The 20,695-nt window shown below is 45.8% G+C and overlaps 1 protein-coding gene across 4 annotated transcripts in view; it reads left to right on the forward strand.

The window, feature by feature from the left end:
• LOC115202985 (ankyrin repeat domain-containing protein 11) overlaps window positions 1-20,695 on the forward strand; it is a 142,475-nt gene that overhangs the window by 62,944 nt on the left and 58,836 nt on the right. For 3 of the 4 annotated variants that reach the window (XM_029767210.1, XM_029767207.1, XM_029767209.1), the window contains one exon: window positions 19,402-19,469. The exons of the other annotated variant lie outside the window; for it this stretch is intronic. In XM_029767210.1, the coding sequence (XP_029623070.1) occupies window positions 19,407-19,469 (63 nt within the window). In that variant the 5' untranslated portion in view covers window positions 19,402-19,406. Of the gene's footprint in view, window positions 1-19,401; window positions 19,470-20,695 lie in introns of those variants that run through there. 4 annotated transcript variants of the gene reach the window in all.

Here is a 20,695-nt window from a genome sequence, read left to right on the forward strand (position 1 = left end):
TATTCTCATGTTTGGATATCTTTCATTTCAGAGCCTGAGTAGGTAGGGAGGGGGGCAGAGCAGTGTTAAATCAAATCAAATTGTATTTGTCACATGTGCTGATTACAACAGGTGTAGACCTTACAATGCAGTTAAGAAAATAGCCCCAAAAAAGTAAGAGATAAGAAAAACAAATAATTAAAGAGCAGCAGTAAATAACAATAGTGGGGCTATACACAGGGGGTACTGGTACAGAGTCAATGTGGAGACTATATACAGCGGGTACTGGTACAGAGTCAATGTGGAGACTATATACAGCGGGTACTGGTACAGAGTCAATGTGGAGACTATATACAGGGGGTACTGGTACAGAGTCAATGTGGAGACTATATACAGCGGGTACTGGTACAGAGTCAATGTGGAGACTATATACAGCGGGTACTGGTACAGAGTCAATGTGGAGACTATATACAGCGGGTACTGGTACAGAGTCAATGTGGAGACTATATACAGCGGGTACTGGTACAGAGTCAATGTGGAGACTATATACAGGGGGTACTGGTACAGAGTCAATGTGGAGACTATATACAGCGGGTACTGGTACAGAGTCAATGTGGAGACTATATACAGCGGGTACTGGTACAGAGTCAATGTGGAGACTATATACAGCGGGTACTGGTACAGAGTCAATGTGGAGACTATATACAGGGGTACTGGTACAGAGTCAATGTGGAGACTATATACAGGGGGTACCGGTACAGAGTCAATGTGGAGACTATATACAGCGGGTACTGGTACAGAGTCAATGTGGAGACTATATACAGCGGGTACTGGTACAGAGTCAATGTGGAGACTATATACAGGGGGTACTGGTACAGAGTCAATGTGGAGACTATATACAGCGGGTACCGGTACAGAGTCAATGTGGAGACTATATACAGGGGTACTGGTACAGAGTCAATGTGGAGGCTATATACAGGGGGTACCGGTACAGAGTCAATGTGCGGGGGCACCGGTGTCGAGGTAACTGAGTTAATATGTACATGTAGGTAGAGGTAAAGTGACTATGCATAGATAATAACAGAGATTAGATGTTCAGGAGACTTATGGCTTGGGGGTAGAAGCCTCTTGGACCTAGACTTGACGCTCCGGTACCACTTGCCGTGCGGTAGCAGAGAGAACAGTCTATGACTAGGGTGGCTGGAGTCTTGAATAAGTTTTAGGGCCTTCCTCTGACACCGCCTGGTATAGAAGTCCTGGATGGCAGGAAGCTTGGTCCCGGTGATGTACTGGGCTGTACGCACTACCCTCTGTAGTGCCTTGCGTTCGGAGGCCGAGCAGTTGCCATACCATGCAGTGATGCAACCCATCAGGGATGCTCTCGGTGGTGCAGCTGTAGAACCCTTTTGAGGATCTGAGGACCCATGCCAAATCTTTTCAGTCTCCTGAGAGGGAATAGGTTTTGTCGTGCCGTGTTACAGTCCAGGCCTAAGCCCTTTGACTTCACATAATAAATTTCCATCTGTCATCTAGGCAAAAGATAAATGACCCCTCTCACCAAGCTAGGTGTAAAAAGGGCAGGAAGGGAACATGACAGAGCGAGATGTAAACACATTTCTCATGCCAATAAAGCCCATTGAATTGGGGAGAGAGGGAGAGGAAGGTCTCTGTTGTTTATACTGTAGGCAGGGGGAGATGCTGAGGCGAGGTGGAGCTCTGATCTGACACGCCTTGTGGAGATCCACGGAGGTAGAGGCTGGCCAAGCTGGCTTCAGCAACACAGAGAGGGAGAACCAGAGAGAGAGAGGGGCAGCGATGACGGAAGCCGGAACGAAAAACCTTTGTGTGCTTAATAACAGTCCTGGCACTCTGCCAAGGACTCTGGGAGTGTGGGATTAGCCTGAACAATCAGGACTGCAGGATCAAAACAAGGAGGCAGGAACGGCGAGGTCACAGAGCTACCATCTGCGCTGCCGCAGTGAGGGGGAGGGGAGGGGGAGGCCAGGGCTGGCGGCTCAGGCTCCACAGGCAACAATGAAAATCTGGAGGCAGTGGCAGCAACTCAGGCTCATAGTGCTCTGCTGTGTGCAGGCTCTGTTAACTGACTAACTGCTGCAGCAGAAACACACACACACACACACACACACACACACACACACACACACACACACACACACACCTCTCTAACCAAAACAGACTGATGCTGGTCAACACACATGCACACACACATTCCCTGGCTTGTTTTTCTTTTCAAACAATTGTATTTCCATGTTGAAAAGCTCAGAATGTGTGGCCTTGAGGAATGAAGCACACTGAAGAAACATCTCACTCTGCCTCTATTCATTTCTGTGCTCTCTCTCTCTCTCTCTCCTTTTCTTTCCTGGTCTGAGGCTCTAGGCTGCCCCCCACTCCTCCTCTCCTCTGCGCTTCCTGTTGTCTCCCTCGCTCTTTTCGCAAACATGAGCCCATGCACTTTTCACTGTGGGAGAGACACAGAGCAGTGGCCAACGGGTTTTGCAATCTATGTTTGATGGAGCCAAGCAAGCACTCTACATGTTTGTAGTTTGTGTGCATAAGGAGGGTGGGAGGTCTGCTTGGTAAATACACTGAAACAACATCCAGGCTTCAGCTGTGATTTGGTTCGATACTGGTTGGGAATAACATGTTGTGTGTCCACAAGCCTTGTACTGCTTTCTGTAGCCGTTGTTTTGTTTGCTTTGGTTTGCGCCGTGTCTCCAGTGGTATAGCTTAGGTTACACTTTGGCAACCGACTCATGAAGAAGACTTTTGTTGTTGTGTGATATTTAGCCAACTACTTGTGTGATAGTCTCCCCAAAAACAGAGAAAAGTGTGCAGGTGGTGCCTTCTTACTCGTAGTGAACGTCATGGATGCACATTAATCCAACACGGTAATACACCAGTTATACAACGGTTTTCATGATACACACGCTTCATAAATATCCATCGAGTCCCATCCGTTGTCCAACAGTCTTAAAATCTCGGTGTAAACAGGTCCCAGGTCCATCTGACTCCTTATCTCACCCTCTTTCCCTGTTTCCCCTTTGTCCCTTCGTTCCTCCACTTCATTTCTCCTCCAGGCCTCCTCTTTCCTTCCTCAGTCTCATTCCAACCGTTTCCTGCAGGTCACACGGTGCTGGCAGGAGGCAAACACGCTCACACAGAGCTCACATGAGTTATGTGCAGGGGGGGGTTCAGTCCTCCTACCTAAGCATGGTGTGGAATGGCTCAGTCCAGCTGTCTTGCTCTTGCGCTACACAGGCGCTACTCTCTGAAGTTGTTTGGGAACTAGGCTACCAGGTGTCGCATTAACGCAGAGTCATGCTGCGTTTTGTAAACGCAGATCTAAAATACTACAATATAAAGCATCTGCTTCAGTCACAGTTCGCTCCAAATCATGAAATTGTAAGCTAATTTACTTATGTGTGGCTGCTAGCCAAATAGTATTGTACTTCTGTTGTCAACTAATGAAAACAAAGCTATTTTCTGCAGAATGTGTTGCAGAAATGTTTTGTCTGAAGGAGAACTACAGTTGCGTGCCCCTGATCACTCTAAGGCAGGTATTCACAAACTGGGGTATGTAGGCGCAATACTGTTGGGGGTACGCCAAATAAAAATGTGATTCACATTAAAAAATATATTTCTTTTTTTTACATCACATTTTCAAACATTCCATTTATGTTTTCCGACAGGGCTATACATTTGGGTGAGGTCTTTTTAACGCCTGAGTAGCCTCGTTTCACTGCCAAAAATAAAATTAAACCATCTAGTGTTGAGTGAAAGTTGGGTGCGCAATTAAGCAGGTACTTTCACGAAGCGGATGACACAAACAACTGGATTCGTTTCATGCCCTGCCTCCATTCCACTTACCGATATCTGAACAAGAGAGCCTCATTGAAATTGCAACAAGCGGTTCTGTAAAAAAAATTAATTTAATCAGAAGCCGCTGCCAGATTTTTTGGTAGGGCTGCGCTCAGAGTATCCTGCCTTGGCAAATCGCACTGTTAAGACACTGATGCCCTTTGCAACCACGTACCTATGTGAGAGTGGATTCTCGGCCCTCACTAGCATGAAAACTAAATACAGGCCCAGACTGTGTGGGAAATGATTTAAGATGGAGAGAGTCTATTACAACCCAACATTAGAGTTATGTGCATCCTTTCAAGCACACCATTCTCATTAACCTGTGGTGAGTTATTCACCATTTTCGATGAACAAATAGTTGTATATGTAAGATAGCTAAATAAAGAGCAAAATGATTGATTATTATTTGTGCCCTTGTCCTATATGAGCTCTTTGTCACTTCCCACGAGCCGGGTTGTGACACAAACTCACACTCATTCTTATGTTTAATGTAGTGTGTGTGTGTGTGTGGCAGGGTTACAATGATGGCAAAATACAACATTTGAGAGTTCGCTGACCCTGGTCCACGTCATTGGTGCTCGGGGAGAAGTTGTTGGGATATAACTGCCTTGCTTTCAGGGCAGAACAGTAGAATTTATACCTTACCGGCTCAGAGATTCGAACCAGAGTCCTTTTGGTTACTGGCCCAATGCGCTTAACCGCTAGGCTAACTGTGTAAACGCTGTTGACTTTCAATGTAAAATGCAGTTGAAATGGTTTAAAAGGAAGATTTTTTGGGGGGGATGGTCTACATTTTGAAAAGATTTCTAAAAGCTAATGCGACACTGGGGCTACGTGACATAGCCCTGCGTGAAGCCATATACGTTTCTGGAATAGTTCCTGTTTTTCATTCTTTATTCTCAATACTTACCCTCACACCCTCCTCTCCTCTGTAATTCCTGACTGGTCAAGCATTTGTTTGATCTATCTGTATGTGTGTGTTTGAGAGACAGAGAAAAACAGAGGGGAAGAGAGAAATGTAGTGCATCTCGATTCAGCAGGCCGGTGCAATCCCCAGGCCGGATTAATAATTCATCCCAAAGACTGTGTGCTGCGGATGGGGGAGGAGAGTTTGGTGGCAGGGTGGGGAAGGGAGGGGTGATGTAATGTGTAACCGTATCCAGGCTGCTTTATGAAGAGGCTCTCTGCGTTTAGCACTGTGGCCCGGCCTGCTGGCTCAATCATCAATAATTCACATGCTCCTTTTAGTGCATCTCCCCTCCACTGGTCACACCTCAGTGCTGCTTCCTGCCGCTGCCCAGTCAACATCCTGTGCCAGTCAGGCCTCTCTCCTGTCTCCGCCTCTCCTCCATCTTCTGCCCCCTCCACACCTCCTACCAGCTGGTTTTGATGCCAGATGATTAGGCTCCTATTAAAATTGAGGACAGACATGACCTGAGGGGACCTGCGAATTAAGATTCAAACGGCCACACCACAGTCCAATTCAACTCCTTAGTAAGTGCTTACCTTACACTAGGGCTTAGGAGTGTAACGGTTCACCAAGCCCACCTTTTCGCTACGTATTTAGATTTTGGGATTAAGGTTCAGTTTTGGTACAGCGGCAGAGTTAAATGCCAACAGTTACTGTAGTTAATTTTGGTTTATTAAAGAAAATGCAAAGTGTTGGTATTCCTGATTTTGTGAAAACGCATGATTACTCATCAAAAACACTGAAATAAAGTGATATATGCATGTGAATATGGTTCAGACATTGTATAGGCCTGTGCTATAATGTTTTTCTTCCATAGAGGAAAAGATGCTGCAGCACGGTATTTATCCTCCGACTCCGGGGTAAAGTGATGAGCTGTCACCGTTAAAGGAAAAATCCACCCCAAACCACCAATTCCCATAATTGACACTGTTACATTTCTGGTGAACAAATGTTTCATTTTATCGTTACTTTAAGGTTGGTAGCAACTCAATCATTGTGGAAATCTGTTGCAGCTCAAGTCGACTACAAAACCCACAATGCAGTGCTCGCTGGGAGACGCATTTCAGTTGAATGCATTGTTGTACAACTAAGTATCTCCTTTCCCTTTGTCTATGGGCTGGCTAGCTAGGTACACTGCACTACAAAAGTATGTGGACTCCCCTTCAAATTAGTGGATTCAGCTATTTCGGCCTCACCCATTGCTGACAGGTGTATGAAATCGAGCACACAGCCATGCACTCTCCATAGACAAACATTGGCAGTAGAATGGCCTTACTGAAGAGCTTAGTGACTTTCAACGTGGCACTGTCATAGGATGCCTGCTTTCCAACAGGTCAGTTTGTAAAAATGTCTGCCCGGCTTGAACTGCCACGTTCAACTGTAAGTGCTGTTATTGGGACGTGGAAACGTCTAGGAGCAGCAACGGCTCAGCGCAAAATGGGGAAGGGAGGGGTCGTATGTCCTCAGTTGCAATACTCACTACCGAGTTCCAAACTGCCTTTGTAAGAAACATCAGCACAATAACTGTTTGTCGGGAGCTTAATGAAATAGATTTCCATGGCCGGGCAGCCCCACACAAGCCTAAGATCACCATGCGCAATGCCTTGCGTCGGCTGGAGTGGTGTAAAGCTTGCCGCCATCGGACTCAGGACCAGTGGAAACGTGTTCTCTGGAGGAGTAGTGGTCTGGGGCTGTTTATCAGGTTTCGGGCTAGGCCCTTAGTTCCAGTGAAGGCAAATCTTAATGCTACGGGATACAGTGACATTTTAGACGATTTGGTGCTTCCAACTTTGTGGCAACAGTTTGGCTAAGGCCCTTTCCTGTTTCAGCATGACAATGCCCCCTTTCACAAAGCGAGGTCTATACATTTAATGGTTTGTCGAGATCGGTGTGGATGAACTTGACTGGCCTGCACAGAGCCCTGACCTCAACCCCATCAAACACCTTTGGGATGAATTGGAACTCCGACTGTGAGCCAGGTCTAATCGCCCAACATCAGGACCCGACCTCACTAATGCTCTTATAGCTGAATGGAAGCAAGTCCCTGCAGCAATGTTACAACATCTAGTGGAAAGCCTTCCCAGAAAAGTGGAGGCTGTTATAGCAGCAAAGAGGGGACCAACTCCATATTAATGCCCATGATTTTGGAATGAGATGTTCGACGAGCAGGTGTCCACATACATTTGGTCATTAAGTGTAGCTAGCTAGCAAACTTAGCTACACACTATAATACCAAAGTCAATGTCAGCATGTGAAGTAAGTAGCTAGTTGGCTGTAAAACTCCCAAACAAACTGCACTATCAATGTAGGAGTGTACAATCTCAATATGTTCAACCTGCAGATCCATGTGCCATGCAGAGTGGATGCCACGGCATCATGCAATGCACCAGGATGCATGAAGAGGCAGACACGGGAGAAATGTGGTGGACTCTAAATGACAAATTTCTCGAGGTAGGAATATCGTTAAACTACGATCAATGGCTCATTCGAGAGAAGACGACCTCCCGCGTTATGACGTTGGCCAGTGTTGAAATCTGACATGTATGATAGACGATCTAAAAGTTAACTTCCAGTGTAGTGAGCAGCTTTATTGCAATGCTATGTCATACCGGCCAATTTCCTGCCTGCTTGAACGGCAAAAGCTCAGACACACATGAAATGACCCCAGGAACCAATAGAACATCGCTCAGAGATGCACAAAACAATATAACATTCAAAATGGGTGAATCTTTCCTTTTTCAGTAGCTCTCTGTAGGTCCATCCGTCTGTGGTTAGCTCAACACGGGGTGCATTGGCCATTTCATTGACAACTGTGGCTTTAGCTTGCTTATATAGAGCAGGTACTACCGGTTTGCTGAGATGGGTACGAGAGGGGAGTTTGTAATGTGGCTCGAGCACTTTCACGAGGTGCTGAATGAAACCCCTTATTCTCGCTGAGAATGGGTGCATGTTTGCGGCTATAAACCCCCTATTGCTCGTGTAATTTCTTTGGCCCGGTCAGAATCAGCTGCAAAGGGCTGCTTGAATGCAGAGCGGAGAGAAAATAGTTTCTTTGTGTTTTCGTCTTACTCCGCCGGTAGGAATACTGGGGTAATTTCGGCATAAATGTGTCAACATGTTTGAGGTGTTGACAGCTACACAGGCTTTTCTCGTTGAGCAGTGGCAATATTCTGTTCATGTTTTATCCCCAACTGTCCATCGCCCTTATCTGGGAAGCCAAACTGGAGATTTTAAATGATGGCGAATCCTCCTGGTTTATCCACCCCACTACTCGCCATCGTGACAGAAGTAGATCCTGGCTGCACCTCACAAAAAGACTGTTTGAAATGCGGCAATGAAGATTTTACATTTTGATTACAACGTGTGATAGGCTCTTGTTGTTTTAACAGAATAGCCTGAAATGCTAAACCCCGTATTGGGGCTAGACGCTACACTACCACTGTCATTTAATGAAGTCTTCCGCTGCCTGTTGCAACAGAGGTCATCTAGGGGAAAGGGGGCAGAGGAGAGGGTTTCAGAGGAGACCGTGTCAGAGGTTATCTAGGGGAAAGGGGGCAGAGGAGAGGGTTTCAGAGGAGACCGTGTCAGTGACTGGTTGTTTAAAAGAGGGCTGTGATTGAAAGCAGACATCCTGGATCTCATGCCTGGGCCTCCATGTGTTTGTCCTCAATTCTCACCATTCTGACTGGGATGAGACGAGCTGTCTCGTCTCCAATTTACCACCCAATAGGTGCTGATGAAGATGATTGTGATGTTGGTAGGTTGGAACCAGCAGGTACACGTTTGAAGCTGTCAGTGACAGAGACCTAGCATTTGACTGGGCCTGATCCAGACACTCCTACTTTGACGTTGCTTTGAAATACACACGTATTCATGTTGCTCCTGTTTCTTGGGTGGTCAAAGCCATTTGTCTTTGGTTTTACAGGGATTAAGCTAGGCTCCGTCCTACTTGTGCACTGTTGTGTTAGTTCTACAGCGGTGTGTGTGTGCGTTCATGTGTGCGTGCGTCTACGAAGTGAGTTGGTTTTGGTGCTGGCTGTGCTCTCAGGCTGAGGCTGTGTGATCCCTCAGGTTTCTGGCAGTGATCAGACCCAACAGCTTTAGTGGTGACGCAGCAGAGACCAGACACACAGAGGAGAGGAAAGCTGAATCTCCTCAGAACAGTCTCCTCCCCTCCCCTCCCTTCTTAATGCAGTAAGACAAGCTGGAGAATCCTGACCCAGAACAACACTTAACTGGCCGGCTCCACTCTGCCCAATGCTAAGCCAGAGTACTAGGCAATAACAACCAATGATGTATATAAATCCTGGATGACTGACATGGGTGTGCTGTATTGAAGCCACCGCACAGACTTCTTGGTGGTACTCCACCATTGTAAAAAAAAAAAAAAAAAAAAAAGATTTTGGAAGCTGTAGAAATGCATTTATTGAGATCTATATTTGTTTTTGACATGTTTATTATATTAGACACCTTAATGCATACTTGTAAAATTAGATATTTTTGGAGAACTAATGTTACTGTCCCACTACTACGACAAAAACAAATACTTAAATACATGTAATTTTGTCTTTGAAAGATTTAATTGAAATGCTGTAGAATTCCATTGGAGGACTGCTACTATTGGGGAGTACCAATATGGCCGACCAGTGGCTTCAAAGCATCTCTATGGCCAATACCTAGCATCTGCAATCCAGGGTTTATACACATCATTGATAACAACCCATGTGTTTGGTTTGTATCTGTTAAATGCTCTGTTTGTAGGCCCATCAATATTGGAGTGTGTATCACTGCAGCTCCTGCTGAGTTTGTTAGGCCTCCCCTCCTGGCTGATCAATGCCCTGTTTCTGTTGCTTCCTCCTCCACCTCTTCTCTTTTTTTTAATTAGCTCTGTTGGGAAATGCTGAACAATTAGGCCTCTGCTTGGTCTATATGGGGATGAGCTCACTAACTAGCCTGTTTGCCTTTTGCTGAGCAATTCCTCCCTCACCATATGGTGTTTCCTTTGAGCTAACCCGCTACCACTCTTAAAGGGATACTTTGGGATTTTGGCACTGAGGCCCTTTATCTACTTCCCAAGAGTCAGATGAACTTGTGGATACCTTTTTTATGTCCCTGCTAGCACTTTGAAGGAAGTTGCTAACTAGCGTTAGCGCAATGACTGGAAGTCTATTGGTATCTTTTAGCATGCTAGTAGATAGCAATGACTTGAATTCTATGTGTATCTGCTAGCATGCTGGTCGATACCCTTAGACTTCCTGTCATTGTGCTAATGCTAGTTAGCATTGGTACACAAAACTACCTCTAGTTTCCTTCATTCTGGACACAAAGACAAATGGTGTCCATGCCTTAATCTGACTCTGGGGAAGTAGATAACGTGCCTTATTGCCAAAATCACAAAGTATCCCTTTAAGACCCTTGGTTTTAGTTTTTTTCCCTGCATAACACAAACCCAGACATTTTATTGTTGTTTTGTTTCTTTGTATAAGGATATTTTCCTACATGACACCTTAGAAAAGCTATTCATTCTCAACACACTGCTGCATAGAATGTTGTTGCCTACTCAAATATCAGACAGAACCTCTCTCCCGCTGTTGTGATTGGATGAGAGCTGTATAATTGATTTTCGTAAAGCAGGCCCACCATTGGAGGAAGATAATTCCACCATTAGCTAGCTGTGTGCAGGATGCTAGTTGTGTTGAATTCTGGCCCTAGTCTGAGATTTTGTCCAATCTTGTCAATTTGTGTTTTAGCCAGGGACAGGTCTCTCTCCCCTCTCCCCCTCCCTCTCCCTAAACAGGCTGACACAGCTCGGCCTCATGCAGTGTGTGAAAACAGCTACATTGTATTGGAAAGGCTGGGGGGATGGGGATGTGATTAGGAAACCAGATCCAGGGCTGGGCTTCAAAGGGAACTGAATACTTCTGCAGAGCCTATTGATTAAACATGGAATGCTGTTGCCCTCATGTGCTCCAGAGGCAATTCAATAGGCTTATACTAGGAAAGGTTCTATATATATGTGCCTATAGATCCAAGGCAGTGAGCAGATGAATCTACTTTTATTCCCCAGTTAATGGTGCTATGCTTTCCTTACAAGTATGAGTGGGTTATTGTGAATGCAGCCAGGGAAGTCTTTTGGGAATCTTCTCCTATGTGTGGTCTGTGAGAGGAGAGAGTGCAGACCTGTTTCCTACCAGGACCCTGCCTGAAGTGTTTTTGTGTGTCTGTGCGTGTTTACGTGCGCATCTGTGATGTGTTGTGGGGAATGTGTTTGGCTCCTGTGTCTGTCTGTCTTTGGAATCGATCAAGTGCTGTGTCTGAGAGTGGGAACGGACTAGAGATTTGGGCCGGGGTGCAGTCAGGAAGGTCCAGTAATAATGGCTGTATCAAAGATGACTTCCTCCCCCTCGTTGTTCCGTCTCCAACTAACTTCCCTGTCCTCATTTTCGATTATTTGAAAATGATCGTTTTTACAAAGCATCTCTGTTTTTCAAATGAGCATTACAGAGCTGGCTACAATTTCAATTTCATCCCCCTGAAAAGATGGAACAAAATATTACAACAAATATTATGGCTGAACTCAAATGTGCTGGTTGATAAAATACCTGTATTTATGGGAAAAGGGTATTTATTTCTTAAATTATATTGTAAATTGGAATGGGAGAGTTATGTCCTTCATGGAGTTAGGAGAATTGTACGGGAAGGTCTGCTCAATCCAAGAGTACAACCAATTGATTACAGCATTACCCCAAAAATAGAGCAGGCAGGTGGCAGTGGAAGGAGGTAGGGAACTGGTCTGTCTGCCCAATATAAAGGATCAGAACTGGCAGAGGAATAAAAATAGCATAAATAGCAAAGTATATCAGTTTCATTTGACGACCAGGATGTTGACAACTGTGCCATGCAGATCGCAAAATAGTTGGGAAGAGATTTTTGATGTACCGATTCCATGGTACAGGGTGTATGAGTTAATAAATAAAACGACGCAAGATTCAAGACTTTGTGCTTTTCAGCTAAAATGATTATATCGAATTCTTGCCACCAACAAAATGTTTAATATTTGGGGCACATTTTATTTTACTTTTATTTAACGAGGCAAGTCAGTTAAGGCATAAAATCCTCGAAGCTCTGCAGATTTTGTTGTGAGGATACAGACTCAATAGACCATTTATTTTGGTATTGCCCTCAGGTAGCCTGTTTATGGTCTCAGGTTCAGGAATGGCTGAAAATGCATAGCATTGATCTAAAATTGACCCTAGAAATAGTATTGTTGGGATATCTGGAGAAGACCGGGTCAGTCAATTACTAGTATACTAATACTCTTAGTAAAAGTATTTATCTTCAACTCGCAATCTGTGGATTCGGTTAGATTGAAATTGTATGTTAAACATCACAGCATAGTTGAAAGATATATGTTGCGTAGAAACCCGACGTGGGTGGCCAGCAGAGATAGATGGGATGGGCTGAGGGAAGCTGAGGGTTGGGATGTGGAATTGGAGACAAGTGGGAGTGGAGTTGCTGTGCGGGAAATGGTCAATGATAAGTAAAAAAAAAAAAAAAAGAGTCAAAATAAAACATAATAAAAAGTACATTTGAATGACACTGAGTGGCAGTGTTTTTATAGCGAATGCCGGTTTTTACCTGAGGCTGATGCTGTTTTGTGTTTTTTTTGCATTGTTTGCGGTTTTCTTCTGTCTTTTCTTTTCTCTCTTTAGTTCGTGTTTTTGGTGCATTGGGGGGGTTCTTGGGAATGGAATTCATAGTTTTTTATTTCTTCTTGAGGGAGTGGGCTGTGGGAGGGGTCTCGGATGGTTGAGGGACAGCTATTGGGGAACTGTGGGGGGGATCTCGGAGGGTTCGGGTTCACGTTTTTTTGGCCTGGTGGTAGATCTGTCAACGTGCCCTTGAGCAGGGCATTGACCCTGGATGCTTCTGTGTGTCGCTCTGAATGGGAGTCTGTTGGATGACTGGTGTGGTGTAGTTGTTGAGCGGCTTCACTGCAAGTAGATTGTATGTTTCGGTTATTCAATAAAATAAATGAAAACTTCCCTGTCCTCTCCTCCTCAAGCTGTTCTGTTGGAGAAAGAACACAGAGATTCACTCCATTCTCTCTCCCAAATGTCATCTCAATACTCTACCCTGCAATGTTATTGCAGTTCTGTTGCTCTCTCCATCTCTCCTTCTCTTCATTCATAGCCCTTCTCCCCTCTCTCTTTCCTCTGTTTTTCTTCTCCTCCCCTCCCCTATGAAGGTGCATGCAGAAGGGAGCCAAGTAAATACTCTCTTCCACACACTGCCTATGTAGGTCACCATGACTCATTTTTCTACGTTTCACATGCCCACGGATTTTTACACTCCACAGATTCTCACATTCAGAAGGCAAGAAAGAGAGAAAATGAATGTGGATTGGGCTAGGGCACCATTATTTAATTTGAATACGTTTTTCTCTGCCTTTTATTTTGACCAAGTATCTGTGTCATTTGTGAGCTATTTGTCGTCTCATTTTGGAATTATGCTGCATGATGTCGTCATGCAGCGTGTTGTTTTGGTGTGAAATTTGCCAGGCCAGTCCCCATGGGAAGTTCTATGGTGTTGTCCCCGAGTTTCATGTTCACCTGGCCTTTCAATGTACTACAACTAAAATCAAGGAATGCAAAGCAGAGGGAACATGTCATGTTTAAACACAACCCTTCTCCTCAACACAGCCTTCACTCTGACCTAATTGTTGAAATCCACCACCAACCAACCAGAAAGCATAGGCTACATATCCTGTTTTTAGAAATGTAGGGATCTTCTCCACTGGGTGTTGTATGGTTGATGGCTTAAAATCACATGGGAGCAGAATAGCTTGTTACTTAGTTTGTGCTGCTCTAATGTACTGTAACTTACTGCCAATCTTGTCTGCTAGATCTCCAAGAATCCGAGTGTGAAACGATGGTCATTGGCTGTGTGTTTACTTATGCACTCTAGTAAAGTGGGTGACTGGCCGACGTATTATAGGACAGTTTCTCTGTGTGTTTGTCTCCCCAGCTGGGATTTGGGCTGTGTAGTCCAGGGCAGGGGCTGTATGGCACGGTACAGTGAGTTTGGATTTGCTCTGATCTAAGCTGACTGCGTCTGTGACAGACTTGGAGCTGAGACTCTGGCTTACCCGAGAGGGCTCTGGCCCACTCTCTGCCTCTGCTCGCACCTTATCTGGTCGAAACTAACAGACTTAATGTCATTTTAAATTCATTAGATTTTTCCCTAATTTGTTTAGCAGGCTGGGGTGCAGAGTTTAGGCCTATGTGAAGTGGAAAAGTAGTGTGCAGACATAATATCTTGCACTTACTTTCCTTGAGTGTCTCATTCATTAGAAACACTAAGATTTTCTTCTTTTTTTTTACCGTGGGTTGTGTTTTGGAAGAGGAGAGGCAGAGGTTTGTTATTGAAGGGAGCACAGCGCAGCTGTTTCATTCTGGAGGGAGAACCATGCCTACAGTAGGTCGTAGCTCTTACAATGTCTCCAGCTAACACTCATGTAACTCCCAGGAGTTGCGTTAACTTAGAATTCAGCGTTTTTCTCGCAGAAAAACGGAAACTTATTAACTATATTTTGCTGCGTTTTTTTAAACGCAGATCTGTAATGCTTCTTATTGTAATTTCTGCTCGGCTTCAGTCACACTTCGCTCCAAATCATGATGTAAAATGACTAATTTAGTGCGCTTCAGTTGTACGCTGATAAATATTTACTAGCAGCATAGCCTAGTGATTAGAGCATTGGACTAGTAACCGAAAGGGTGCAAAATCGAATCCCCGAGCTGACAAGGTACAAATCTGTCGTTCTGCCCCTGAACAAGGCACTGTTCCTAGACCGTCATTGTAAATAAGAATTTGTTCTTAACTGACTTGCCTAGTTAAAAAAAAAAAGTATTGATAAATCCGATTCCTGCATTCGCGAACGGGCATCCGATCAGCAGTCAACGCTTTGACTGAAGTACTTTTCTCCGGTGTAGTTTTTCTCCTGATCAATCTATTGAAGCAAAATGAACACTGTTGACTTTCAATATAACATGCAGGTGACATGGTTTCAAAGCAGATGGTCTGCATTTTGATAACGCGTATTTCTAGAAGTTAATGCGACCTCCTGACTCCAGGAAACAACCCATCTTTCATTCTCCTTGTCTAATGGGAAATGACTTTCTTCTAATGGGAATCACATCCTTCTCCGATACATTTTGTTTCTTACAGCCTAGCTGGCACAGTTAACACCTAAACCCAACGGTTTGATGTCAGGAAATGTACATCATAGGATAAGAGGCCCCCCAAAGATATGTTCTTGTTTGTAGCCAGGCCTAAAGGTTACTACAAGCTTCACTCCGTTGATCTACGTGGGCGGAATGGGATATTTGGACTAGCGGACACTTTGGAGTCGCCTTCCCTTGCTAGTAGTATTAGCTAGTTGGCAGCCTAGCAAATCAAATCAAATGGTATTGGTCACATACACATGTTTAGCAGATGTTATTGCGGGTGTCCAACAGTGCAGTAATATCTAACAATTCACAACAGTACACACAAATGTAAAAGAAAGGAGTTAATAAATACACTGCTCAAAAAAATAAAGGGAACACTTAAACAACACAATGTAACTCCAAATCAATCACACTTCTGTGAAATCAAACTGTCCACTTAGGAAGCAACACTGATTGACAACAAATTTCACATGCTGTTGTGCAAATGGAATAGACAACAGGTGGAAATTATAGGCAATTAGCAAGACACCCCCAATAAAGGAGTGGTTCTGCAGGTGGTGACCACAGACCACTTCTCAGTTCCTATGCTTCCTGGCTGATGTTTTGGTCACTTTTGAATGCTGGCGGTGCTTTCCCTCTAGTGGTAGCATGAGACGGAGTCTACAACCCACACAAGTGGCTCAGGTAGTGCAGCTCATCCAGGATGGCACATCAATGCGAGCTGTGGCAAGAAGGTTTGCTGTGTCTGTCAGCGTAGTGTCCAGAGCATGGAGGCGCTACCAGGAGACAGGCCAGTACATCAGGAGACGTGGAGGAGGCCGTAGGAGGGCAACAACCCAGCAGCAGGACCGCTACCTCCGCCTTTGTACAAGGAGGAGCAGGAGGAGCGCTGCCAGAGCCCTGCAAAATGACCTCCAGCAGGCCACAAATGTGCATGTGTCTGCTCAAACGGTCAGAAACAGACTCCATGAGGGTGGTATGAGGGCCCGACGTCCACAGGTGGGGGTTGTGCTTACAGCCCAACACCATGCAGGACGTTTGGCATTTGCCAGAGAACACCAAGATTGGTAAATTCACCACTGGCGCCCTGTGCTCTTCACAGATGAAAGCAGGTTCACACTGAGCACATGTGACAGACGTGACAGTGTCTGGAGACGCAGTGGAGAACGTTCTGCTGCCTGCAACATCCTCCAGCGTGACCGGTTTGGCGGTGGGTCAGTCATGGTGTGGGGTGGCATTTCTTTGGGGGGCCGCACAGCCCTCCATGTGCTCGCCAGAGGTAGCCTGACTGCCATTAGGTACCGAGATGAGATCCTCAGACCCCTTGTGAGACCATATGCTGGTGCGGTTGGCCCTGGGTTCCTCCTAATGCAAGACAATGCTAGACCTCATGTGGCTGGAGTGTGTCAGCAGTTTCTGCAAGAGGAAGGCATTGATGCTATGGACTGGCCCGCCCGTTCCCCAGACCTGAATCCAATTGAGCACATCTGGGACGACATGTCTCGCTCCATCCACCAACGCCACGTTGCACCACACTGTCCAGCAGTTGGCGGATGCTTTAGTCCAGGTCTGGGAGGAGATCCCTCAGGAGACCATCTGCCACCTCATCAGGAGCATGCCCAGGCGTTGTAGGGAGGTCATACAGGCACGTGGAGGCCACACACACTACTGAGCCTCATTTTTACTTGTTTTAAGGACATTACATCAAAGTTGGATCAGCCTGCAGTGTGGTTTTCCACTTTCCTTTTGAGTGTGACTCCAAATCCAGACCTCCATGGGTTGATAAATTGGATTTCCATTGATTTATTTTTGTGTGATTTTGTTGTCAGTGTAACCGATGTGAAATGGCTAGTTAGTTAGCGGTGGTTTGCGCTAATTGCGTTTCAATCAGTGACGTCACTCGCTCTGAGACTTGAAGTAGGGTTTCCCCTTGCGTTGCAAGGGCCACGGCTTTTGTGGCGCGATGGGTAACGATGCTTCGTGGGCGTCAGTTGTTGATGTGTGCAAGGGTCCCTGGTTCGAGTCCGGGTTGGGGCGAAGAGAGGGACGGAAGCTACACTGTTATATCAGCACATTCAACTATGTAAAGAAAAAAGTATTTAATAAGATTATTTCATTCATTCAGATCTAGGATGTGTTATTTTAGTGTTCCCTTTATTTTTTTGAGCAGTGTATATAAATCTACAGTAGAATACAGTACATACATATGAGATAATTAAAGCAAAATATGTAAACATCGAAGTGACTAGTGTTCCATTATTAAAGTGGCCAGTGATTTCAAGTCTAAGTATATAGGCAGCAGCCTCTAAGGTGCAGGGTTGTGTAACTGGGTGGAAGCCACCTAGTGATATTTAACAGTCTGATGGCCTTGAGATAGAAGCTGTTTTTCAGTCTCTCGGTCCCAACTTTGATACACCTGTACTGACCTCACCTTCTGGATGATAGTGGGGTGAACAGGCAGTGGCTCGGGTGGTTGTTGTCCTTGATGATCTGTTTGGCATTCCTGTGACTTCGGGTGCTGTAGATGTCCTGGAGGGCAGGTAGTTTGCCTCTGGAGAGCCCTGCGGTTGCGGGCGGTGCATTTGCCAGACCAGGCAGTGATACAGCCCGACAGGATTCTCTCAATTGTGCATCTGTAAAAGTTTGAAGGTTTTAGGTGCCAAGCCGAATTTCTTGAAGAGGTACTTTTGCGCCGCCTTCACGACACTGTCTGTGCAATCAGTTATTACAGGCTTCTAAACAAAATACGGCTGGGGGTGGATTCCTGTTGTTTGGTTTACTGTTTGAACAGTTGCTGAGATTATATTTGATAATCAATGCCAAAAGGACTACTTTTATGAATAGTCTATGTAGCCTGTAGATCAGATCAAGGAACCAAACAACAACACTGCCCCCCACGACTGTGGAAGAATGATACAGCGCGTTTTCAATTTTCAGGTAGTAAAAAAAAAAGTATGTCGAATGCCAGAGCATATTACAAGGAGCTGCACCTTTTGTGTCGAACAACGACATTGAGTGTTGCAATCTTGCATCTGCGTAGAGCTTGTAGTAATCTTTTGTGTTTTGGCTGTAAACCCAAGTTAATAGCCATGGCATCCCAAGGCTCTACATTTATCTAGCCCAGTCCTAACTGCCCGTCCCAGGTTTATACCACGAGTTAAACCCAAAAAATTGCTTTGTTCTGAAAGGTTCTGACTGCTATTTTGTTTAGCACTGACACTACCCATCGAGCTATCCATGGTGGATGTGCTCTGCTCTTAAAGTTGCCATCTTAGTGACAAAATGACAGTTTCAAAATGGGACCATTATGCCAAATTGAGCCTCCATGCAACTTTCCCTAATCTTTTTTAACCCATTGGCTGCTGAGGCCAAGCAGATGAGATTTAAATCTGCTTTAAGCCCCTCTTCATATTTGTCTGGGACTGTTTATAAAGGCAGCCCTATTTTAAGTAACACAAAGGGTGGAAAGAAGGTGTGTAATTGCTTTGTTTTTATTTGTTTCCATTTCTGTTTTCCTGGAAGGCTTCACTGTGAACGAGTGATTGGTTCCAGTGTGGGAAGGCAGTTCTTCTTCTGTTCTCCACACATGGCCCCCAGTATCTGCATATGAATGTGGCCTTCTGCGCAGAGACTGAGTGGAGCCCCAGCCCTCTCCCTTTGCCCCCCCCCCCCCCCCCCACAGCACAGCACAGGGGCCCCCGCTCCCCACATGCTGTTATGCAATCGTGTGTGTGTGTGTTATGACACTGAAGAGGGAAGGCCTGGAAAGATGTGTGTCAGGGGAACACTAAACAGGAGTCTTGTGGTGGGGGATGGAAGGCTGGCTGGATGCAGACGCCTGTCACAGGTGTTTAGAAATGACGCAGAGGCCTTGAAGAACAGCTAGATGCCCTGGCCTACTTTTCGGAGCCATTAGCGTGCGCACGTGTGTCCTTTTGTGTTCCCCTTTCTATGTCTTCTTTTATGGCAGTGTGAGCGTGCCTCTTGATGTAAGGAGCATACTGAGGATTTTGATGAGTCACTCAACTGTGCAACGACTAAGGGAACGATGGGAGGAAAAAATAGACAACACTGCAGCCCCCCTCCCTCTCTAAAAACATCCCGTCGTTACATCCTCAGTTGGGCTGAAATGTATTAGACTACCTTTCACAGTGTTGGCCAAGTCCATTTAGGGGCAACGCTGTACTGGAACATAAGAGAGATATGCAGAGGGCGAAGGGAGAGCGTCAGGAAACCACTAGGGAGGTTGGGGGAAAATGGGAGCTTTTTGGAGGGAACATGAGTGGCTGGGTTTGCAGTCTGCACATTCTCATGCGTGTATCATCTTTCCCTTCTCCCCAGTCTCAATGCACCCCTTGTCCTGTGAGCGCCCAGGCTGTCGTGGATCCCGTGCCCCTGCTGTTCAACTGGTAAGACCAGGGGCCGCCCTCCCCGGCTCTCTTCTCCACCCAGCCCAAACAAAAACCAATTACCACCACACTAGCTAACGCATCCAATCTGTTGCCCACATGTCTATCCATCTCAGCCCAGGCCAGCCAACCTGATGTTTCCTGCCTTCCTCCCCACGTCCCCCTCTCTCTCCCTGGCCTGGCTTATCTGATAGAGCTGTATTATATCAGCAGCTCTCTCTCTCTCTATATTCAACATGTCTGCTGGCCCAGTCACATGCTGCAGGCTGCCTGACCAGACCAGCAGAGGCCTAATCTCTGTGCTATCAAGAGGTGTCTGTATCACGAGCAGTGGTGTATCATTACAGCCCTACCAGGCCTGGTCTCTGGCTGGGTAATTAGGACTCTGGGCCGGTGTGGTGCAACTCCTGGTACGCCAAAACCCTCAACGGCACGTTTCTCATTTTTCTCTCCACTCTGTCATTCCCTCCCTCTCTTCGCTGATTGCCTTCCTGCTCGTGGAGAGAAAATGTTTGCAGCTTGTCAAATTTTTCCATGAGAGTGAGTGGGGCGTTAGCAGTGGGCCATCAACAGGAAATTCCAGGCTGAAAGAGGGAAGGAGAGAGGGAGCACGGCAGGAGAGGGAGAGCTTATAGCTTCAGGAGAGGCCTGCCTGTCTCTTGCCTCTCTTTCTGCTGTGTAAAGCTTTCAGACATACTAGAGGGGCTGGATGTTTCAGAGACACAGGTACAGAATGAGAGAGAGCTGATGTCTCTCTCTCTCTCCCCCCTTCTGCTAACTGGGTTAGGCAGGGACTATGTGAGGCTCAGGCTGATAAGTGCCTGTGTTGCGGTAGAGCTGCCGAGTGTTAGGGGAAAGCTTTAATTGTTTAAATTGCATACATCTGGTTGGAGTTGGTGTCTGGAAGTGTCTTGCTGCTTTGATTACAGACAGAGTGGCGATGCCCTGTGAAAAAGGGAAGAACTATCCCCCTCAGGTCTGCACCTCTGTCCATTACTGCAGTTTCCATTCAGAGGAGTGCAGAGCTGGAACACACACACACACTCACAGATTTACTCTCTCGTTCAATCACACAGACACAATGACACAGGGAAATGGTGTTGTGACTGTGGTGTTTTCATGTCTTTTCCCTCCATTGACGTGATAAGTCAGGCTGGTGTTTTGACTCACTTTATATTTGAGGTCATGGGGGTAAAAGTTTGGCCAACACAGGCCATAGCAGGGTG

Source organism: Salmo trutta, chromosome 12 (genome assembly GCF_901001165.1).
Source record: "Salmo trutta chromosome 12, fSalTru1.1, whole genome shotgun sequence".
Classification (NCBI taxonomy): Eukaryota; Metazoa; Chordata; class Actinopteri; order Salmoniformes; family Salmonidae; genus Salmo; species Salmo trutta.